At 44.1% G+C, this 23,466-nt stretch overlaps 1 protein-coding gene across 2 annotated transcripts; it reads right to left on the bottom strand.

Annotated features, from left to right (window-relative positions):
- Nucleotides 1-1,585: 1,585 nt before the first annotated feature.
- LOC134482688 (spermatogenesis-associated protein 31-like) lies at nt 1,586-7,846 on the bottom strand. 2 transcript variants are annotated; one of them, XM_063276941.1, is made up of 4 exons: nt 6,804-7,846; nt 5,567-5,618; nt 4,970-5,030; nt 1,586-4,720 (listed from the first exon to the last, which is right to left on the bottom strand). In XM_063276941.1, the coding sequence occupies exons 1-4, from the start codon at nt 7,035-7,037 to the stop codon at nt 4,138-4,140; spliced, it is 930 nt and encodes a 309-aa protein (XP_063133011.1). In that variant the 5' UTR covers nt 7,038-7,846; the 3' UTR covers nt 1,586-4,137. The 2 variants fall into 2 exon arrangements, with proteins under 2 accessions (XP_063133011.1, XP_063133012.1); XM_063276942.1 differs by having other exon boundaries at nt 5,567-5,698; nt 6,804-7,844.
- Between the last annotated feature and the right edge of the window lie 15,620 nt (nt 7,847-23,466).

The raw sequence follows: 23,466 nt of genomic DNA, 5'->3' as shown, positions 1-23,466 counted from the left end.
GAAGCCTGAGATTCCTTGGAGCATAGGTAAAATCTGGGACAAACCTGGGCCTCTGCGTGGGTGGGGTTTGTGTTTTGCTGGTTTCTATGTGGGTCCCAGTTATACTGTGTGTTGGGAAGGAAGTTGTTTCCTCAACTGTGACCTTGAGTGTGTCAGTTCTCCAGGGCTCCTGCCTGTGTCAATCTCCTGGATGTTGAGCTTCCTCTGTGATCCTGTGTTCCTGAGATCCTGGACATGTTCTAGAACCTGGGTGATGGGCTTCATTTCGGTGATGTGGGAATGGATATGGGACCAGTGTCCAATGACTGCTCAGGGCACAAGTTCAGACCATAAGGGACCTCCAACAGATGGCTGGGCAAAGGTTCCTGCATCCCTGGTTCCCAGGAGAGCCAGTCACTCCCAGTGTCGTAACAGATGTTGTGTCCTCCTCACCTGGGACCCTAGGCGTGTTACAGCACCTGGCTGATAGTCTGGGTGCTGTGTATATTCTTTATTGTACACTAAAAACCAATAGATGAAGAAAGTACAAAAGAAGGAGAGATGAGATCTGGTGAAACAGTGGGGGATGACAATGGATTGTTTCATTCAGGGCTTGCAGGAGGGATTCAGAATCAAAAAGACCATTATGGAAGGAGAGAGGAGATCGAACTATGCTAGAAAATGGATGCAGATAGGACCTTGGGTCTTGATAGATCCAGAAGCACCATAAGCTACGAATGCAGGTTTCCAAATTCTTCTACCAGGACTTCTTCTACCAGGAAACAATCTACAAGTGACAGACATTGTCTACACCAGGTTGGCACTGGTGCAGCACCATATTACCTGAATGTCCACATGTCAGCAAGGTGATGGCCTGGGCAGGATGATTCCAGGTCTACAGGGAGGGCACTGAGGGGACTGACTCTGATGTCTCTGGTTTCTCTGCAGGTTTTCCTGTTTTGCTGGGCAGGCCTCTGTGACATGGCCCTCAGTAACCACCTATGGTACAGACTGCACGTTCTACTATGGCTCTGGCTCTAGTCACATTGGAAGGAAGACTGTGGACAGTTACTGACCTATTGAACAGGCTGTAATAAGTACTGATATGGGCTCAGCCTACATCAATGTGAGTAAGGACTCCTGGGATAGGTATTCCCTATGTCTGTCCTGGGAATGCAGGGAGAGCTTTTCCTACCTTTGTAGGAAGGACGAAATGTTTGTGGTTGCTGTATCTGCACATTGTGTGTACAGTGACTCAATCATCAAGGTGAGAAAATGAAGGGAACACATTGGGACCTAGACCTGGGTGGGGTCTTCACATGGTTGGCGTGTCCTAAAAAAAAATGTAGTGTTTTGTTGTCTTTGCAGTGACAGAAAATTATTACTGACTGTAGAGTGATGTATTGTGTGACAAAGACACCTCAAAGTGACTGTGCCTTCCCACCTGCCCTGTCTTCTCCATGAACTGCACTGAGGCAGAAACATGCTGCTCCATCAATGTAAGACAGAAACCACTGTGGTGAAAGGCAGGAGTGTTTACCAGGAAGCAGCTCCTATCTGGGAAGGAGCCATGAGTGCAGGAGGAAGAGCTCCGAAAAGAAAACCCTTTCTTTGCAGGGACAAAACCAAGTTTATTACCAGGAAGCATGGGGGACACAATGGATGGGCAGATGGGACATCTTGAACAATGATGGCCAGAGCCTCCTGCTCCTTGCCTGGTGAGATCTACCTGGTGTGAGAGGCTTGGTGGGCAGCAACTGAAGTCCTTAAGCAGTCATTTCCCCCGTGCTTGATTGGAAAATTCTCCATGGGACTCAGAGAACGGCAACAGCCCGTTCCTTTCTTTGTAGTTTGATGTGGTAAAAGGGGTTCATGGACAATTTCTAGCTGGTGTTTGTTTCTGTTTTCTCTGTATCCGAAGGAATGGATGTGCCCAGCAGACCATTCCAACATTTGTTGTGATTTTATTTGGGTCACAGAATCTCTGGTCAGCAAGACCTGACTCCTGCTTGTCTCCACTTCCCCTGTACTCAGAAGGAAAATCACTTCCCTTGGGGATGGGGAGCTGATCAAAGCTGATATCTGTCTCACCTTGGTTCAGATCACACACTCTCTGGGCTTCAATCCCTGACTGTAGTTGGTCTTCAATCTCCGTATATGTGAAGGGATAATTATTGATCTCAGGGCTGACATGGCCACAGCTCAATCTGTTCACTGTTCTGCTATGGATTGTTTCATGCAGACCCATAGAAGAGTGGGATGATCGGTACTCTTCAGTGTTTTCAGGATCTGAGCCAGAGCATTCACAAGTGATTGTATTTCAGCTACTGTATTATAGAGGACCTTGTTTCTTGTTACCACCTCCTGTACTTGCTCAGTACCTGGTGTGGAGAGAACATTCTCTAAGGAATCCCCTTGCCCTAAGTATTTTGTGCTGGAGCCTCCATATTTTGAAGCATTCTTTGTGATTTTATTCCAAGAGCTCTTCGAAGTAACTTCCCCTTTCCCTGGTATCCAAGTCTTGGTTGTGTCCCTGATCTGGGTGCAGCTTGGGATGCAAGGACTTACTCTTCGAAGCCTTTCTCCCTGGCTTATAGCTCTATATCTTATAGTGATTTGCTTCCCTTCATTGGGATGGGACCCCTTGAAATCTTTCACTTCGTGTTTTTCCTTTGGGACACATATCTCTCCAGTTTCTACGCTCTCATCTCTCATGTCTCCTCCTGGAGTCATCACCTAAACCCAGGGTATTTACGGGGTTTTGGCATGTATTCTGGAAGGTATGCATCCAGTGTTTTGAAGGCAAGCTGACCTTGGCAGGGTGTACTTTACTGGGGACACCTGGATCATTTCTCACAGGCCAGGGCTATGCCTGCTCCTTTGATTTCAGGTCTATCATACTGTGTGTTTGTATATTTTGGATGGAGTGAACTGAGGGCTGTAGGGTAGGTGTTTGCAGATGACCAGGATGTTTGTTGGGCTGTAAAGACCCATAGTCCCTGGGACTGATACCGATAGCTTGGCCATTGTGACTCTCACTGGATCCCAGACTCACTGTCCATGCAGATGGCTCTTCTTTCACCTCCACTATGTTGGTTTGGCTGATGAGGGTGGGACAGTTTCATCCTGACCAAGCACTATTAAAGGACAGCAGTGATGAGCTGAGTCCACATCCTGAAATCTTCCTTTGTGGATGCTTGTCAATTTTTGTATTGGTATTTATTTGGAGACTGCCTGTTTCACTTCATTCCAGTCGTGCTCTGCTGGGGTTTTGCGTGGAGGCAAAAGTCAGGTTGCTGAATACTCAGGTATGTCTGAAAGGGATCTGGTCAGACTTGTGAGGGCCCATGACTGGCATCAGGTTGAGGGGCTCTTTGGTTCTCCTGCACCTCTGCAGCTGAGTGCTTCCACAGAGCACTCTCTAGCCTGGCAGTTGAGGCATTTTCTACCCTTGCCCCTCCTGGGTCCTGGTGATGCAAATTTTCCAGGATCATGGCAGCCTTTGAATAGTACTCCTCCTTGGAATCACAAATGGAGGAGTAGGGAAACACAACCTGGGGAAGGTTTGAGGCTGGAACTCCAGGTGTGGCGAGATCGCTTGCCTCAAGGAAATGCAGATATGGTTTCCTTCTGGGTTTGACTGGAAGTTCTGTACAATTTGACTGTGGCTTCCTTTCGTTTTTTGAATCAAGGCAGGTATGATCATTAGCAGCCTTTACAAAAAGCTGCTTGTCTGTCCTTAGTGTGGTGTTCCTGAATTTCAGCCCCTTCTCAAGGTTGCTGATGGAAGGGCAAGGCAGGTGTTTGCCCCCTAAACCAGTGCCCTTCTTGATGGTGGTATATTTTTCATTCTTTTCTGTGACCTCCTGTAAGGGTACCTCCATGGGCACAGTCCCCTTCATTTTGTTCCACATGTAGCTTTTGTGGTTGAGGATGGAGTGCTGGGCAGGTTGGGAGAGTTGAGCCCTGCTCTTGCAATAATTATCAGTTTTTGCTACAAAATTTCCCTGTAGCTGGGTCCACTTTCAGGATGAGAGGAATGTGATGGGGGTTCCTTGTTCTTGTCCCACATTAGTTTCCTTTCCTTCATTCTGTGGCCCCTCATTCTTATGGGCCATCTGCCAATGCTCCCAAGGGATGGAGCCTGACCTGACAGACTCATTGTTTTGGGTCAAGTTTTGAGTGGGTTTCGTAAAGACTGCCTGATGTTCTTGGATCACCTTTGGTGTGTTTCCAATACTGTCCATGTGGACAAGCATGGTTTTCCATTAATAGTGATACAGGTATACCTTTGTCAGTGGTAGGACGTACTTTTCCAAAGGCCTGCCTCTTAAAACAAGGAGGTGTTTTAATTGGTGCAGAGCTTGGGAAGATTTGCATTAGTTGGGCCTTTGTCACAGCTAACGTGCTTGGTGTCACAAGTTGTGCAGGCAATGGCTGTTCTTGGGAACACTCTGGAGGTCCTTGCTCCCTGGAAGGAACTTGGGCAGCAGGGCGACAGGCATCATGAAACCTGAGGGTTTTGTGTTGTGCTAAGGAAGGGTTTCTGAGGATGTTGGGAGCAGCCACAACTGATTCAGAGAAAAGAGTGGATATGCCCCAGAAAATGTGACTAAATTCCTTGTGTATAAGATACTCCAAGCAATTGAGATGAGACAATGGCTGAAATATCAGAAGGTGGTCCATTTTCTGAAGACGGTTCAACCAGGGATGTGGTGTGGTGTCCTGGAGAAGTTGCTCCCTAGAAGTGCAAAAGATAGGACAAAAAAGCATCAGCCCCCATCAGAAGTACAAGAGGTCCACAACTTGTGTAACTATGGCACCAATAGCCATATAGGGCCTCATCGCCTCCATAAGCCCTGTCTCTTAGTGTGATATCCAAGAGGCTTGTCTTCCCATCCCACCCTGCAATAGCATCTTCAGTAGGAGGATGCCCAGAACTTCCTCTCACATTTTGGCATGAAAAATTCCACAGGACAAATATTCTTACATTTTCATAGGTTGTGATAGAGTCTTGGTCTCATCCACAATCTTTGCAGCATCTCTGCAACCTGGAGATGGTCATGTAAAAAATATGAGGATTGAGAACACCAAGGACTGAGGCGTCTCTCTCTTGACTCCCCATGCTAAGAATGGAATGCTCCACTCCCATAGTGCAAGGACAGAACACTGAGTGTGCACAAGAGGAATGGATGGAGTTTATCTGCCCATTAAAAATTTCCTTCCCCCCTCCACTCCTGTCATTCCTCTTACAATAAGGTAAGGGTCACAGGTTCAGTTATCTGAAAGAGAATTGCAACTTAGAGAACTGAAGCTCCCTGCTTTCAGGTGGAAGTGGGATTCCCCCATAAGGGGCACAGAATCACTCCAGTGCCTTGAACAACATTCCCATGTGCAGCACCCATCCCAGGCCAACCACAGCTCCTTTCTATCACAAAACCTGGGTGTTTTCTGAATCTATGTTCCTTCCCTGCAGCCACTCTTCTGTGCTGCATATCATGTCTTTGGGAGCATGTCTCTCATCATGACCCTGGTCACTCAGGGGCAGGTAGATTTAATATCTCAACCCTGAGAAACAGTAGCCTACCTTTTAGAGTAGCGATTTTCTTCCTGGTTTGTCTCTGCCTCATCCTCACATCCTGTCATTTATAAACCACACAAATTAGCTGGGGTCCTTTCTTCCTCACTCCCATTAACAAGCTGCCTTCTCTCTTCAGTCCTTTAGTACATGAAATTTTAATTAGCCAGGGAGATCTCTCTCATCCCTACTTGCCTCTTCAACACTGTACATAAATCCATCTCCTTATTACTCTGTTGCAAAGACAGCAAAAGGGGCTTCCTATGCCACAGTTACCAGTGATGTCCTCAGTCAGGGTTCCTCAGACTATGCAGCTGGCTCTGGTCTGTCAGGTGATATCTGCTTCCTCAGAGGAGAGGAGACTCAAGCCCTGATCTGTGGCCATGGTCTTGTCACCTGCTTCACATCAGCTCAACACAATTGAAACCAAGCACCTGAGCAGAGGACAGATTGTCTTGTGCTGAGCTTGTTCTGCGTCCTCAGCAACTCAGAAATGCAGTCTTCCCAAGTAGCCAGAGTCCTACTTAGTGACCTACTGCATCCTCTTACCAATGGTGTGAAAGCTTCAGGCAGACACCTCAGGGCAACACTCAAGTATGCCCTTCGCCTATCCCATTCAGACTCTTTCTGGCGATTTCCCATTACGTGTCTGTAGCTAGATTTTAGCTAATTTGTTGGTTCTTCTTACTTCCATCCTTCTCCAGCTTTTTTGTCCCACCCATTCTATCCCCTAACACTAGATAAATGAGAAGGAACGACGGGTAAGGGGGAGACATTATTCTTAGACTATTTTATGCTGATTATGGGGGATGTTCTTGGTGAAGGTTTGATCTTTACTGTCAGGATATCCAGGAAACCTTCTTCTTTCTTCTGTTTGCACAACTAGTTACCAAACCACAACCACCAGAAAGGTATAGCAATGCCCAACAAACGAGTACCCCCACGCCTCACAAGGATCTAGCTTTTATATACACTCCAAAGATTTCCCAGAATTCCAAAAGTCACAAGAATAATGAAACTATCTGCTGTTGACAAATTCATGCTCCTCCTTGATCATGTGACAATACTGTTACTTGGACAATCTGAAGCAGCCCCTTAAAACCCACCAGAGTTTAAAAAATAAATTCTTATATTTATGTTTTTTTAATACCAGAATTGTCACTACACCTCTATGTCTATGAAAACTTAGAGGAGCAGTTGTGACCAGACTGCCTTTCTATTCCATGTGAAAAAAGGTTCTCCTCACCTCTGTGATGTCCTTTTCACTTTCACACGGTGACACAGGGAGGTTCTTCAGGAAGGGGGTCAGTAGAAGAAAGAGCCGAGCTCCACACAGAATGGCAATGATCATGTCCATTGCTGTGTCTATCGTGCTGGGGCTCACCCATGAGTAAATAATGCTATTCATCAGATTGAGAAATCTTTCCATCTTCTGAATCGCAGTGCAGCTCACAGGCCACTGACCTGTGCTGTAATGCATGTGACTTTTCAATGGGGCTCAGGCCACATCACACAGCTGTGGTCTCCATATCACAAAGGGCCCCTGTCAGGGGAGAGGGTGCCACTGCCCCTCCCCATCCTTCATGCCAGGGTTACCTGCTGTGTCTTTTCCCTTTCCCTTCTTCCTAATCCTGTTGCTGTATCAGGCACAAATAGACCTCTGTCCATATTTTGTTCCTGTGACTGTGATGGTCTGGGGATCTGGCAGGCAGGGCCCCTGGCTAAGAGTTAGACCTGTTAGATGGTCTTTCTTCAGAGTTTGTAGGCTCCACTCTCCCTGGGAAGGAGTTGTATGTATGGATCTTGCTTTGTTCCCAAAACATGAGCAGCAAGCCTACCCAATGCTGAATTTTATTACCTGTGTGAACCCAGGCTTATAAGCAGGTCTCAGAGAATCCTGGGTACATAGTGACAGTCCCTGATTCTTCAACAGTGCACACACATTACCTCTACTGTGAGGCTAGGCCTAAGAGTCATACAGGAAGAGACAGCACCCTGAAGTGAGCTCCAGGTGCCTCCAAGAACAGGAATGAAATGTTTATGCTCTTTCCTTGTTATTGTCATTCATCTTGGATATTGAAATATGTGATGTATGTGTTTTTTGTGGGTGTGTGAGTATGAATGTTTGTACGTGACTGAGTGTCTTTGTGGCTGTGTGTGTGTGTGTGTGTGTGTGTGTGTGTGTGTGTGTGTGTGTGTCTGTGCATGAGTGTGTGTGTGTTGAGCATTTTGCTACTATCTAACACTCTTCTTAGAGAACAATGTATCTGCCATCTTCAGTGACCCTGGTGTTAAGGTGTTGTGGCCAGCTCTTTCCATAAAGTTTTGTTTTAATTTTGTCCTCTTATTCCTCCCCTTTTTTCTCTTCCTGTTCTCTCCTCCTCTTCCTCCTCATCTTCTTCTTCTTTTCTTCTTCCTTCTCCTGAGTTCTAAGCACTAAGCAGTGCTCTTCCTCAAGCCATAGACCCCTATTTAGATATAAAATTAAAATTGCATGTGAAGTATAGAAGCCAGTGCTATATTTCCAGTTAGAAATGTGACCAACTTATCATTATGATTATAAAATTTGCAGGGTTTTCACAAGCTCATTGTAAATGATAACCATTGCTTAATGATATACTTTTAATAATCATATAAGTATATTTAATGGATATTGTATGCATGGTGTTGAGTCTACCCACAGCCATCACCATATGGAGGCTCCACTTTATGGGTCACTATCCTCCCAGTGCTCTCTCTCAGACTTTGAAAAATCTAGGCTGACATGCCATGGGTGACAGGCAGGAGCTTTGCCACTGAGTCTTCCTCTGTACCTCAGATAAGAGTGCTTAGTCATCGTCAGTGTTTTTATATGCTGGAACAAGGACATTTATTCAAAGACAGGGTTTCATGTGTCACAAACTGACCTAACCTCTAAAGTATGGGAAGATGACCTTGAAAACTTGGACGTCGGATCCTCCTGTCTCCTCTCTGAGCTGGGATCACAGGCTTGTGCCACAAGCATGGCATGTGTGGTGCACAGAATGGAATACAGTGGCTCCAAACTCTCGCTTCATCCTGTTGAGGACTGTCAAAGCTTAGCTTTTTATCATCCATCATCTGCCTGCTGAGGTCCTCATCTCTGGAACTATTGAAAAACTCACGTTTATTGGCCAGTGGTAGCTGTTGTTAATACCTCTCCCCAGTCCTGAATATCTGACCACATGAGAGGTGGAGGCAGGATGCTCAGGAGTTCAAGGCCAGCTTCAGCCATATAGCAAAATAGAGGCAAGCTTGGTCTACATTAAATCCTCCTTGAAGAAACCATATAGATACCAAGGTGTAACCACCCTGCAAATCAGTATGGGGAACTCTTGGGAAGCAGAGAACACAGGCAGATGTGACAAAGCCATACCACCCACAGATTTACTACCCCAAAGAATGGGCATCCTACTTCCCTGAGTCTTTCCCTGGCAAGTGCATTGTGCCCTCCCCCCTCTCTAGTGGAGTCATGCCAGAAAACAGGAAATTACAAAGGGTATTGGAGGTGGAGGGTAGTGGAGGGGGGATAGTAAGATACAGTTGCCTAAAACTGGAAACAGCAAGAAATATGAAAGGGATTATGACCGTCTCTGGGGATGAGGGAGGGAGAGAAACACTGAGAGAGAATGGCATCAAGGATGATAGGAAAACCAGAGGAACATTATTTTCTGTTTATGTAAAGATACATAAAGGACTATGGGGACACACAGACAGCACCTGTCCCTGCACACTGCACATACATTCTGAACACTCCCAGATTTCATGGTCCTCATTGCTGTTCAGTGTGCAGGATTCAGGCCATGTGCTCCTACTAGCATCTCGCCTCGAATTGGCCAAAACAACAGAATCCCCGAGTTTTGCAGCAAACTCCCTCTGCATGAGGTTTCAGTATTTAAGGGTGAGGATGAATTTTGTGTGCTTGAGAGCAAAGCAATCCCTTTTGCCAGAGCAATGGAGAACCACAGACAGAGGCAGCAGCTTGTCTGCCCAATGAGGGAGCATTGGCGTTAGTGACATCAATTCTCCATCCAGCACTCGCTGTCCTCACCTTGAGCATCCTCCAGGGTATACAGTGCACTGCAGTTGCAGAGGTGTTGAGGGGAATTGCAGGACTGCTTGTCACCCAGATAAGTTGAAGATTTCTCTTGTGCACAGGCAAGTAATCCTGGTTGACACCACAATTCTCTGAATCCTCGTGTGGCTCCATGACAGTTCGTGACCCTCTTGATTTCCAGGTCTTCCATAAAGAACCAAATTCTGTTTCCTCATCTGCATTAAGCAACCTCATTTTAGGAATGTATTGAAATGAATCAGTGATTTGCTGGTAGGAAGTTTGCAGAGAAGCAGTCTACAGTGGACCCCGAGGAAAGAGGCTGATTCAAAGGAGAAGAAGCAGAATCCCCAGGCTGAGTGGAAAGTGGCAAATGGCCAACTTCCCAGCTTCTGAGGAGTTGGGGAAATGTGAGTCTGCACTGCATGCTCGGCCCTAGATTTACTCTCCTTCCCACGATTAACTTTGTGGTGGATTAATTTAAATTTAAGCACTCCCATGAGGTCATCCTCTCTGTGGCATGGCCATATTTTGGCAACACCTTGATAAGGATGCTTGTGGAAGCTCAATACTGTTTCCCTGATGGGATTTCCACATCTTCCTGACTTGCCACCTCATTACTGGAATATTCCTGCAACTGGAGAATCTGAGGAAGAATGTCTTTGCCAGTATTCTCCTCTGTGCAACCAACAACAGCTGCTCCACTTCTAGGTGTGGGTCTTCGTGGGGTGATAGACCCCCTTGCTGCTGAGTCTAGATCAACATGTGCACCATGAATCATACTCATGGCAGAATATGGAGTCTGAAAGCCAAGTCTGGTTTGCAAATGTTTTTCCTGGGAAGGGGACTTCCAAATTGAGGGTAGAGCCTTTAATCAAGGCAACATCATCAAGTGAACCTCTCTGGGAATTGTAGGGCTGTCTACACTCACTGTGGTGCTTTGAATAGGTTTTCCCCCTTAGACACTTGTGTTTGAATGCTTGGCCTACAGGGAGTTACATTACTAGGAAGCGTGACTTTTTTGAATTAGGTGGCCTTGTTGGAAGAGGTATGACACTTTACCAATTGGCTTTGAGACCCTCTCCCTACCTGCACCAGTCTTCTCCCGGCTGCCTGCTGATCCAGACACGAAACTCTCAGCAACATTTCCAGTACCATGCCTTCTGGAAGATGCCTTGCTTCTGTCCTTGATGATAATGGACCTCTGAACATGTAAGCCAGCCCCCTTGGTCATTGACACCCCACACATACACACATACACACACAAACACACACACACACACACACACACAGCGTGAGAGAGACAGGGAGAGAGCGAGACAGACAGACTGACAGACAGACAGACATGCACACACAATTTGTGTGTCCAAGTGTATATATAATCTAAAAAGAGTTTTGCCAATTTGGTTGATACTGATTCTGCCAAGAGACACGATAAACACAGTCCTGATGCCTGGGAAATCTTCCTTTGTATGACACATAAGAGTTTGAAGATTTCCCCAAACAAGATGCAATGACATCATCGCTCCTCCGTGTGTACCAGAGTTTGAAGGTCAAACCCTGTAGTTATTATGTAGACACACAAATGCAAAAATAAAGAAATAATGCGTTGGGTAGAGGATGGGAGAACCCGAGGGCCATGACTGAAGTAGATGCAGTTGTCCTGTAGGAGGTTGTCAAAAATATATGAAATCATTAAACTAGATGAAACCAAAAATTGAAAGTTTAGAAGAAATATAAATAGTGCACAGTACCATGAGGACTTGTTAGCAAGTGATTGAAACTATTTTCCAAAACTAATTGAGAAATCATGAAAAAACTTGGGGAAGTTGCTACAGCGGAAAAAAAAATCTGGATTAAAATTATCCATCACAAAAGCATTGCAAAGAATGATGGGAAAAGGCAAAGGAAAAGCCATTTAATTTTAAGATTTTTTGAGAGGAAAATCAAGTATGAGAAGCCTCGACTATTTTACGATGGAGTTCACTTTGGAGTTCACTAACTAATGGTGTTAGCACACAGGGAAGCACAGGCATTAAGGAAGAGCCCCTCTCTGAGGTAAAGGCTGTACACACTCCAGACGTAGACACTGCTTGAAAGAGACTCACTCATTATTTTAGACCGTGTGCTTCCTGAAGACAGGAATTCCTTCAGTCTTGTTGCCCTCTGAACCCAAAGGTGATCCCTAGTGAAAACTGAACAATCATGGACTGAATACCTAACTGAAGTCCCTCTTACTATGGAGGACACACAGCTGGGAGCAAACCCAAAATCTGACCTTAGGAAATAAATCAGTATTTCAGGACCTGGGATAGGAAGTGCAATCCTGACTTGTCCTGCTGAGGTAGGAGGTGGGATTGGGGGAGGTGCACCCTAGCTGTCACATCTCTGGAAAGGAAGCTCAAAGCAGGCTAATGACTTTCCTTACCCCTGCTGTAATACTATTGCCCACCCTATGGTCTGAATGTGAGTCTTCTCACTAGAGAGCAGGAGTCACGTGATTTCAATATGACCATTCAGGAGAGTCCTGGTTGGCTAGCCAGTCTGATTGGCCAAGTTGTGGACATGTGACCAATTAAGTCATAGTTACAGTTGGTGCAGGGTGGCTGAGACAGTTGGTAACTGGCCTGCTATCACTGAGGTTAAGGTTTCACTCTGGCACTCCAGAGGCAGAGACAGTATGCTGAGGCAGTGTGTGACACCATGATTAGAGGACAGCGGCTCTTGTCTATTCCTCAAAAACCCAGGTACAGCCTGCTCTTCCTAGTCTTGCTACAGAAGTGGGTCCCTCACCCTGACTTCTCTGCTTGTCAGATCCACTTTGGTTGGGTTGTAGGCACTGACCCTCTCTTCCCACCGCCTGGCTAACTGAGGTGTTAAGGCTACAGGAGTCTATGACTCTCCTAGGACTCTGTGCAGCCCTCACTGTACAGTGAGTGGTGACTGAGACACCCAGGTCCCTGCCCAGGACATGTCCGTTTGGCCTCCCCAGGGAAGCAGAGCCCTGCCCTCTTTGATGTCCCCTTTTTATGTTCAGGATCCTGCAAATGTGCACATTCTGCTTAGGGGAGAAAACACCACATTTGTCTTTAGCAACTTCTCTTATCTTGTGTAACATTATCCTTAGTTCCACCTATTTTCTAGAAAATGACAAAATGTCATTTTTTTAGATATATTTCTTCTTTACTTACATTTCAAATGTTATTCCCTTTCCTGGTTTCCTGTCCATAAGCCACTGTCTCCTCCCCCTTCCCCATACGAGTTTTCCCCCCCGTCCACCGCCCTTAGCAGCCCCCTTCTGCACTGGGGGTCCAACTTTGGCAGGACCAATGGCTTCTCCTTCCATTGTTACCCAACATGTCTATTCTCTGCTACATATGCCATTGGATCCCTGGGTCAGTCCATGTATAGACTTTGGGTAATGGTTTAGTCCTTGGACGCTCTGGTTGGTTGGCATTGTTGTTCTTATGTGGTTGCAAAATCTCATTCTTAAAGCAAGGCACTATCTTTTCTATATATATGCTTCACGTGTTTTTAATGTATGGATCTGTGTATTTCAATCTCACCTTCTATTCCTTAGTAAACTGATCTTGATCATGAATGTGACTTTTAAATGTGTCTGAAATAGTGTGAAGTAACATGTACCCTCATTAAGGTTTGTCACATCTTTTATATGAAAATACTGGCATAGTTTTTAGTTTATTGTAGTTTTTCTGAAGTCTAGTTTTATTTTTCCCGCGTAAATGGTAGGCTATGCCTTTAGAGGTTTATTGTAGTTTTAAGTGTATGTGTGCATCTGCACACCGTGAAAGTCAAAAGACAAATGTGGGGCCAGTTCTTTCCTTCTACCGTGTGTGCTTGAGGGATGAGTCTTGGATCATCATGTCTGGTGGTAAGCAGCACTGGTTTTGGGTACAGGGTAACATTGGATTTTTGGAACATATTGGAAAGTTTCCCTTTATTTTCATTTTATGGAATTATTTTACGAACATTGGTGTTGTTTAAAATCTAGTAGAATTCATTTTGAATACATCTTGCCTTGGATTTATTGTTGATTTTTTGGTTATTAATCTTTTAAATTCATTGCTTGTTATTGACCTATTCAGGCATTTTATATGCATATTGAAGTTTGCACATTTCTCCCTCTCCATTGATTACAATATAGGTTTCCTATTCTTACCCATAGATTCTCAGGTCTGTTTTAATGGTTGTTTTGTTGGATCTGTTTATTTATTTGATGCAAGTTAGTATAGCGTTGTTCTCTTTAGACACACCAGCAGAGGACATTAGATCCCATTACACATGGTTGTGAGCCACCAGATAAATTACTGGTAATTGAACTTAGGACCTCTGGAAGAATAGTCAATGCTCTTAACCACTGAGCCATCTCCACCCTTGTTCTGATGGTTCTTAGAGCCTAGCATATGTACTAGTGTACAACATTCATTTGTTTCTCTCATTTTACTCTGTATCTTTTAATTTTGTTAGATTTGGGGATGCTGCCTCAGTTTCCTCTCTCCTTTCCAAGGACCATGCTTTCTTTTTTCATTGTTCATTATGGTCTGTTTGGTTAGGGTCAGCTCTCACCTTCAGTGTGTTTTGTCAGCTACTGCTTTGGGTTTTGTTTGTTATTTTTCTGACAGAGAATCTTTCCTGTGTCTCTCAAATGATGAAGGAGAAGAGGCTCATCTCTCTGGTTGTTGAACCATGGGAGCAGGGAGTATCCTGATAAGGACTGAGAGGTTATGGAAGGAGCCAGGTTCTAGCTTCCTGGGGATGTGTGTCTGTACACCATCAGACAGCAATGAGACTCTGGGTCTGTGTGCTTATAGGCTTCCTCCAGTGACTGTAATTTACCTACTAGCTCTACGCTCTGTCAGCATACTGCAGCACCAGCCATGATGTCATGGTCAAACTGGTCAAGCATGGCACCCTATCCCAGATCCTGACTTTGTATTTGCAACATGTCCTGGATCCTTGACCACCAGCAGCAGGTGAGTTACCCATGGGAAATGGGACCCTTTGGTTCCTTTTGCACATTTACTAGGCTGAACCGTCATGTCCTCTCTCTCCCAGCAGATGGTGCAACGAACTTTCTGACCAAGATGTGAAAGTGTTTCCGCTGAGCCTTGAGATGTGAACATATATTGCGCCTGTCATCTCGACTGAAAAACTTGAGGAAGGGCCATCCATATTCCCGCTCCCTAACCAGGACACTGCTAAGGTGAATATGAGGAGTAAGTCCATCTCTGACTCCTTTTCCCTGAAGGGCTTCACTGCCCTGAAGGCAGCACACCTGTGTATGCCCTGCCTGTGACGTTACTGATACAGACCAAATGGAGAGAGCAGCATGACCGATGCCTGCCCTGTGGACTACACTGATAGTCTAAGATCAAGAAAAGCACCAAGGGCTGTCATGGCAGTGAGTCAAAGCCAAAGTAAGCAGAGATGAGGACGAGGAAAGGAGAAACTTGATGGAGTGAGGAGAGCATTGGCATCCATTTTGGAAGGCCATGCCCACTGCAATAGGTAAAGCAGAGTAGCTTCTCTCCAGGATCCTGGACCTAACGGCAGAAGTTTCGGGCGATCCCTGACCAGGCTCCATGGAGGCAGAGCATCATGCCGTGAGTTAGCTCGGTACAGGAGTTCACTAATCTAAGCTTAGGAACAGATTATGTACTCCAGGGCATGCTAAATGCCGGTTGATGCCGCACATACCTTAATAATTTAAATGACACACAGAGGAGAGGACATTATCTTTTAGCAGACTCCACAGGTGCCTGCCTCACAGTGTGACAAAGAATACTACCGAGTATGGCTTAGACACCACAGTGGACACTGACTTGTTGCCAGACCTTGGGCACAGGGCACACATGCAACTGTGTGAGGTTCAAAGCTCCTTCATGTAGACTGTATATCGAAGTACTGCTGGGAAGCTATGTACAGTTCAGTCAGTGTTAGCAGGAGTCACGTATGGAAAGAATATAGAATAACAGAGTTGCTTTTCCTTCCAGCCTGCGTGCCTGGTCTCCTTCATATGAGCCGGTGCGTCTTAACCTTCGTAACTCTGCAGCCATTTAATGCAGGTATTCATGTTGTGGTGACCTCCACACCCCTACACACAACCATAAAATTACCTTACTGCTACTTCCAAGCTTCCTAGTTTTCTACTGCTATGAATAATATTGTAACTATCTGAGATGCAGGATATCTGATATATAAGCCCCAAAGTGGTTGTGATCCTCATTGAGGACCAACTCTCAGAGCAGCTCGTGCAGGGTTGTCAGCTTGGCTGATCCCCTGACACCTGAGAGGGCCTGGTGTCCAAGGGTGGCTCACAGCTCCCTGCCACAATGCTCTCTCCTCTGTGATGAGACAGCTATACTGCAGAAGTGTGATGGTGCAGGGATATTTTTAGGTCCATTTCCTTCTTTTCCCTGAGTCTTGGAGCCTCAATGCTTGTGGTGCACAGATCATGTGTAGAGGTCATTAGCCAGCCTGTGCACTCCAGGCTTTGGCTATCTAAGATTCACTATTCTTGTGTGAGACCAGAGGCAAATTCCCGGGAGGAGCCATAAACAGGTCTCTCAAAAAGCACCTAAACGGTAATAGTTGGGCCTCCTTAGGGCCCTCTAAGAGGATTTGAGCTAAGGGTTTCAGTCCACTGGTGGTCAAGACAGATCGACAGTGCAGTGTTAGACTCCAGTCAGGTCAGCTCATGTCCAAACAGGATGCAAAGAAGGTGGCAGAAGCCTCAAGACCCTTCAGTTATTTTCTGCTTCCCCTTTCCTCCAATAAAGTTTTTATCTATGGGTATATTTAGACCCCTGTGCATATTTCAATAATATATATTATATACCATAACTATATATATAAACATTTAGACTTAATTCATGGAAAAATGGGCTTTTAATAAAGGGACACCTCTGTCATTCATGTGCTCTCTCTGAGGGAGGCATAGGTTACAGAGACAGGAGAGATGTGGGCCTATTGTGCTAGGTCCACTTGTGTTTTAAGTGTGAATCAGTTTTCCTTGCTCACTCCCTAAATTCTGGGTGTTTGATCTTACACCGTGTCTCGTCTGGGTTCTTCCCTTTCAGAAACACAATGCGTGAACCTGCTGCAGGGTGGAGAAGAGACAACTTGAGCCTTTTCCCAAACACTTATGGACTCCTTCTAGATGTATTCTTGGATGAGGTTTGCAAGAATTTTCTTGAGTATTATTGTGTTGATATTCATAAGGGAAATTGGTCTGAAGTTCTCTTTCTTTGTTGGGTCTTTGTGTGTTTTAGGTATAAGAGTAATTGTGGCTTCATAGAAGGAATTTGGTAGTGCTCTGTCTGTTTCTATTTTGTGGAATAGTTTGGACAGTATTGGTATGAGGTCTTCTATGAAGGTCTGATAGAATTCTGCACTATCCCTATCTGTTTCTGGGCTGTTTTTAATTTTGAGAATTTGAATAACTGCTTCTATTTCTTTAGGAGTTAAAGGGTTGTTTAGATGGTTTATCTGTTCCTGCTTTAACTTTGGTACCTGGTATTTTTCTAGATAATTGTGCATTTCCTCCAGATTTTCAAGTTTTATTGAGTATAGGCTCTTGTAGTAGGATCTGATGATTTTTTTTTTAAATTTCCTCCGATTCTGTTCTTATGTCTCCCTTTTCATTTCTAATTTTGTTAATTTTAACACGCTCTCTGTGGACTCTTGTTAGTCTGTCTAAGGGCTTAGCCTTCGTGTTGATTTTCTCAAAGAACCAGCTCTTGGCTTAGTTGATTCTTTGTACAGTCCTTTTTGTTTCTACTTGGTTGATCTCATCCCTGAGTTTGATTATTTCTTGCCTTCTACTCCTCTTGAGTGTGTTTGCCTCTTTTTTTTTTGTTTAGAGCTTCTAGGTGTTCTGTCAAGCTGCTGATGTAAGCTCTCTCAAATTTCTTTTTGGAGGCACTCAGAGCTATGAGTTTTCCTGTTGGCACAGCTTTCATTGTGTCCCATAAGTTTCGGTATGTTGTACCTCCTTTGTCATAAACTTCTAACAAGTCCTTAATTTCTTTCTTTCTTTTTTTTTTGACCAAGATATCATTGAGTAGGGTGTTGTTCAGCTTACATGTTTATGTGCGTGTTCTATCATTATTATTGTTATTGAAGATCAGCTATAGTCCATGGTGATCTGATAGGATGCATGGGAATATTTCTATCTTCCTGTTGAGGTCTGTTGTGTGACTGATTGTACTATCCGTTTTGGACAAGGTACCATGAGGTGCTGCGAAGAAGGTCTATCTTTCTGGTTCAGGATGGAATGGACTATGAGTAGCTGTTCAATCCATTTGGTTCATAACTTCTGTTAGTTTCTCTATGTCTCTGTTTAGTTTCTGTTTCCACAATCTGTCCATTGATGAGATTGGGGTGTTGAACTCTCCTGCTCTTATTGGGTAAGGTACAATGTGTGGTTTGAGCTTTAGTAAGGTTTCTTTTATGTATGTAGGTGCCCTTGTATTTGGTGCATAGATGTTTAGGATTGAGAGTTCATCGTGGTGATTTTACCTTTGATGAATATGAAGTGTCCTACCTTATCTTCTTTGATGATGTTTAGTTGAAAGTTGAGTTTATTCAATTTTAGAATGGCTACTCCAGCTTGCTTCTTCAGACCATTTGCTTTGAAATTTGTTTTCTAGCCTTTTAGTCTGAGGTAGTGCCTGTCGTCTCTGAGGTGGGTTTCCTACATGCAGAAATATGCTGGGTCGTTTTTACGTATCCAGTCTATTAGTCTGTTTATTTTTATTGGGGAATTGAGTCCATTGATGTTGAGAGATATTAAGGACAAGTGATTGTTGCTTTCTGTTATTTTCATATTTAGAGGTGGGATTATGTCTGCGTGTCTCTCTTCTTTTGGTATTTTTGCAAGGAGAATACTGTTTGCCTTTTCTAGGATGTGGTTTCCATCCTTGTTTTAGTCTTTTCGATTTTTATCCTTTGTAGGGATGGATTTGTAGAAAGATATTGTGTAAATTTGGTTTTGTCGTGGAATATCTTGGTTTCTCCATGTTAATTGAGAGTTTTGCTGGATATAGTAGCCTAGACCGGCATTTGTATTCTCTTAGGGTCTCTGACATCGGTCCAGGATCTTCTGGTTTTCAAAGTCTCTTGTGAGAAGTCTGGTATAATTCCTAAAGGTCTACCTTTATATGTTACTTGACCTTTTTCCCTTACTGCTTTTAAAATTCTTTGTTTGTTTTGTGCATTTGGTGTTCTGACTATTATGTGACAGGAGGGATTACTTTCTGGTCCTATCTATTTGGAGTTCTGTAGGCTTCTTGTACTTTATGGGCATCTCTTTCTTTAGGTTCGGGAAGTTTTCTTCTATAATTTTGTTGAAGATATTTACTGGTCCTTTAAGTTGGGAGTCTTCACTCCCTTCTATACCTATTATCCTTAGGTTTGATCTTCACATTGTGTCCTGGATTTTCTGGGTGTTTTGGGCTAGGAGGTTTTTTTTCTGTTTTATATTATCTTTGACAGTTGTGTCAATGTTTTCTATGGTATCTTTGGCTCCTGAGATTCTCTCTTCTATCTCCTGTATTCTGTTGGTGATGCTGGCATCTGTGACTCCTGATCTCTTCCCTAGGTTTTCTATCACCAGGGTTGTCTCCCTTTGTGCTTTCTTTCTTGTTTCTATTTCCATTTTTATCTCCTGGATTGTTTTGTTCAATTCCTTCACCTATTTATTTGCGTTTTCCTGAAAATCTTTTAGGGGTTTTTGTATTTCCTCTAAGGGCTTCAACTTGTTTACTTGTGTTGCCCAGTATTTCTTTAAAGGAGTTATATATGTCCTTCTTAAATTCCTCCATCATCAAGATACAATGTGATTTTAAATCTAAATCTTGCTTTTCTTATGTGTTTGAATATCCAGTATTTGCTTTGGTGGGGGAACTGATGGTGCCAAGTAATCTTGGTTTCTGTTGCTTGGGTTCCTGAGCTTGCTTCTCACCATCAGTTGTCTCTGGTGTTAGTTTGTCTTGATATTTCTGAGAATGGCTTGACCCTACTGTAGGCTGTGTGTCAGCACTCCTGTATACCTGTTTTCCTGTTTTCTTTCAGCCGTTTCTAGGAACAGAGTGCTCTGCCCTCAGGCATGTAGGTGGTGCTAGTGATTGTCTTTCTGCTCTCAGCACAGGAAGGAATCAGAAGGGTCCTGCCACTGACTACTCCTAGGTTCCTGTGTGCAGAGGGCAGATCTGGCACTAGGTGATTCCCTCTTTGGTCAGGAATGTGGACAGGGGTAGTCTTCTCTAATTTCTCCAGAGCGTCCAGACTTCTGAGGGTCCACACCCACGTCAAGGGATTTGGGTGCAGGGAGCTGTTTGACCGGTTCACTTCAGTTCAGGGCAATGAATGGGACCACAGGTACCTGCCGCTGACTGCTCCTATAATCCCTGTGTCCAGAGGCATCATGCAGTTGGGCCAGCAATGTGGGCAAAGGTGTGCAGAAGGGTGGTCTGTCCTGAAGTCTGAGGATGGTCCGTACTTCTGAGTGTTCAGTTCTGTCTTCCACAGTATTTGGGTGAAGAGAGCTGTGGGATAGCATCAATTCTGTCAGACCTCAGAATTCTAAGAGTCACAGAAACAAGGAAACTATCTGCTGCTCCCAATACCACGCACCTGCTAGAGCATGAGGCAAATCATAGTCAGCTGATGTGGAAAATAGGAAATAGCGCCATATTCCCCACCTGGGATTAAAATAAAAATACTCATATATTTGTGGTTTTAAAAGAAGAAAAATGCTAAAATTTGTCAGTACACCTGTCTTTCTAGGGAACGTGAGAGTAAAGTTTGTGAACAACAGGCCTTTGCTCCAAGTGTGTGAACCATGTATTTGCAAACCTTTGGGATGACCCCTTTGTTCCCAGCTCTTGGTGATGGTGGGTAATCCTTGAAGAATAGGATTAGTAGGAAAAGACTCCCCTGTTCACACACATCCCAGTGCTTATTGCTGTGTCCACAGAGCTGGGGCTCATTCACGAATCTCTAACAATATTCATCAGGACAGAATTCTCAATCTTCTGAATTGCAGTGCAGCTCTCAGGAAAGCTCAGTTTGACATGTGTCAGAAGAGCTGAGGGCATATAACACTGAGCCGGCCTCCTCATCACCAAGGGATCCTGGCAGTAGAGAGGTTGTCACAGCCCTTTTCCAGTCTGCAGCCCAGCCAGCCCCTCCTGTATCCTTTTCCTGTTTGCTACTTCCAAATGCTGTTGCCAGATCGGTCAGAAATGCATTCTGTCCATGTTTTCTTCCTTCTTTCTGAGCCCCAGAACTTCTCTGTCTGCGCACTTATTTTTCACAATGTACTTTAATCTCGTTCAACCTCCCCTCTGGCTTACAACACACATGAGGTAGTTAAAAAGCAAGGGTATTGGGATATGAGGAAGTGTGGAAGTGGACCTGTTCAGAATCAGTTCTTTAGGTCAATTCCAGTTCTTGTTGTTCTCAGTCCATTCCTCTAGCGAACACCAAACATGAGCATGCAGCTGCCGTCTGGAGCACGGAGCAGACACCACACAGGAATCAGGAAGGGCAGTTCAAGCCAGAACAAACAAGGTCAACCAGTATTCTGTAAGGGTGAGTTGACATTAGAATGAAATATGCAAATGTTTCATGACTGGAACATGGATATATCCTCCTGTCACCAAAGACATGGAGTTCTTCACAAAGCAAAAAGCCCAAGGGATTCACGGACTCAGTGTCTGATTTTACAAAAAAAAATTAATGCAAATTCAAAAGGTTAGCCCAAGTGATCGATCACACACAGATAAACACAGAGATTGGACAATATATAGATGGAAGGACAGTACAGAAACTGGATAAACAGAATCAGGGCAAAAACTGTTACTAGCAGCTTTTTTTCAGACAAGTCATTTCTTGTGGGGGGAGGGTTGTGGGGTTCTAACAACATACAATACAGAGAATACATAAACCCAGAGACTAGGCAATAAATGCTAGACCTAGTTTTTTTCAGACTAACAATTTTTTCCTCTTGGGGCTCAAGCAGGAATTCTTTGGCCCAATACAGAAGACTCGTCACAATCCCTTAAGTTGGCTGGGTAGTTTTAGTCGCTGCATGTGTTATCTAGGGTTGTAGATGGTTTTGTTTGAATTTTTGTATATTAAGTGAAATTTAACGTGTTTGTTTGATTTTTGTGTTCTATATTGAAAGAAATATGTTTTTTATTAAGTCATTCTATATTCTTTGAAATTTAAACTTGTTCTGTCAGCCTATTTTTGACTATTGTAATAAGGCCTTTATTGAAAATGTGGTGGTTTTTCAGTTGTATCTATTGTGAGTAAATAGTTAATGTCAGAGGAAAGGACAGTTCTTGAACAGAAAGGGGGACATGATGAGGGAACTTAAGCATTCTTTGGAAAGTCATTTGCGTTGAATGGTGATTTGCTGGCGCGAAGACGTGAAGGAACATTTCCCTGAAGTAGATGAGGTTGAAAAGATGTTTTACCTCAGCAAGCTTGTGCGAGGGCACATGATGAATGACTCTTTGCTAACAACTCACATGTATTGATCCACCTTCCATACTTGAGGTTCATTTGTCAGGATGGCCTAGAGAGAAACTCACCATAAAGTTTCTGCTGTGTACTGCGTTTCATGATATTTTTGAGATCTCAAGCCAAATGGCAGAGTAATGTCAGCTGAGGTAGGCTCACATCCCGATGTAAGACACCTGGTGAGGTAAACACCCCGGGAGGTCATGTGATGTTTGGAGGGCATATAAATAGGATTCAACAGCTGTGAGAAAAGATTGCATTGCTCGCACAGTTAACCTCTTCTTGGCCTTGTGTCTTCACTGATGTTCCCTCAGTCCAGAGAGACACAGCTGCTCCTGGCATCGCTGCTGGTCCGAATCCCTTCTGCTGCCTGCCTCATGTTAATTCAAGTGAGGCCTAGTTATACCTGCTAAGGTCTGTTACCACTGCTGCTATCCTGACAATACTGAACTGGTCTCCTCATGTATCCGTAAAGTGTTTTTGAGAGTCAGTCCAGCTTCCACTGCTGACCTGTGAACTGCTGATTTCCTGAGAAGGTAGATTGGATTTGCTCCCAAGAACCATTTCTACACAGGTCCACTTCCCCTGTATCGTTTTTTTTCCACTACCTCTGGTGTGTAGTGTGCTAAAATGGTGAATAAAGCATTTATGGTTGTAATTAAAAGTAAGCTTTGAAAAAATTAAAGTTATGACTACTGATTTTTTGAGTGAATTTTGTCCACCCACTTTGTTGATGTGTTCGTTACATGCACTCTGCTGTAGGAGTTCTTGGGTAGAATTTTTGTGGTCACCGATGTGTACTATCATATCATCTGCAAATAAGGGTACTTTTGGCTGCCTCATCTCCTTTAGTTGTCTTATTGCTCTAGCGAGAACGTCAAGTACTATGTTGAGTAGTTAGGGAGAGAGTGGGCAACCTTCTCTCCGATATTAGTGGAATTGCTTACATTCCCCTCCATTCAATTTGATGTTTGCCATTGGTTTGCTATATATTACCTTCAGTATGTTTAAGTATGCACTTTGTATTCTTGATGTCTCCATGACTTTTTAACATGAAGTGTTGCTGGATTTTGTCAAAGGATTCGTCAGCCTCAAATGATCCTGTGGGGTGTTTTTCCTTTCAGTGTTTTTATACGGTGGATTCCCATGGTGGAATTCCATTTAATGAGTCATCCTTGCATCCCTGGGATCAAGTCTACTTGATCATGGTGGATGCTATCTAAGATATGTAGTTAGATCGAGTTTGGATGTGTTTTCTGATTGTTTCTACATCAACGTTCATAAA

This window comes from Rattus norvegicus, chromosome 17 (genome assembly GCF_036323735.1).
Source record: "Rattus norvegicus strain BN/NHsdMcwi chromosome 17, GRCr8, whole genome shotgun sequence".
NCBI lineage: Eukaryota > Metazoa > Chordata > Mammalia > Rodentia > Muridae > Rattus > Rattus norvegicus.
This window is presented reverse-complemented; position numbering and strand designations above follow the sequence as displayed.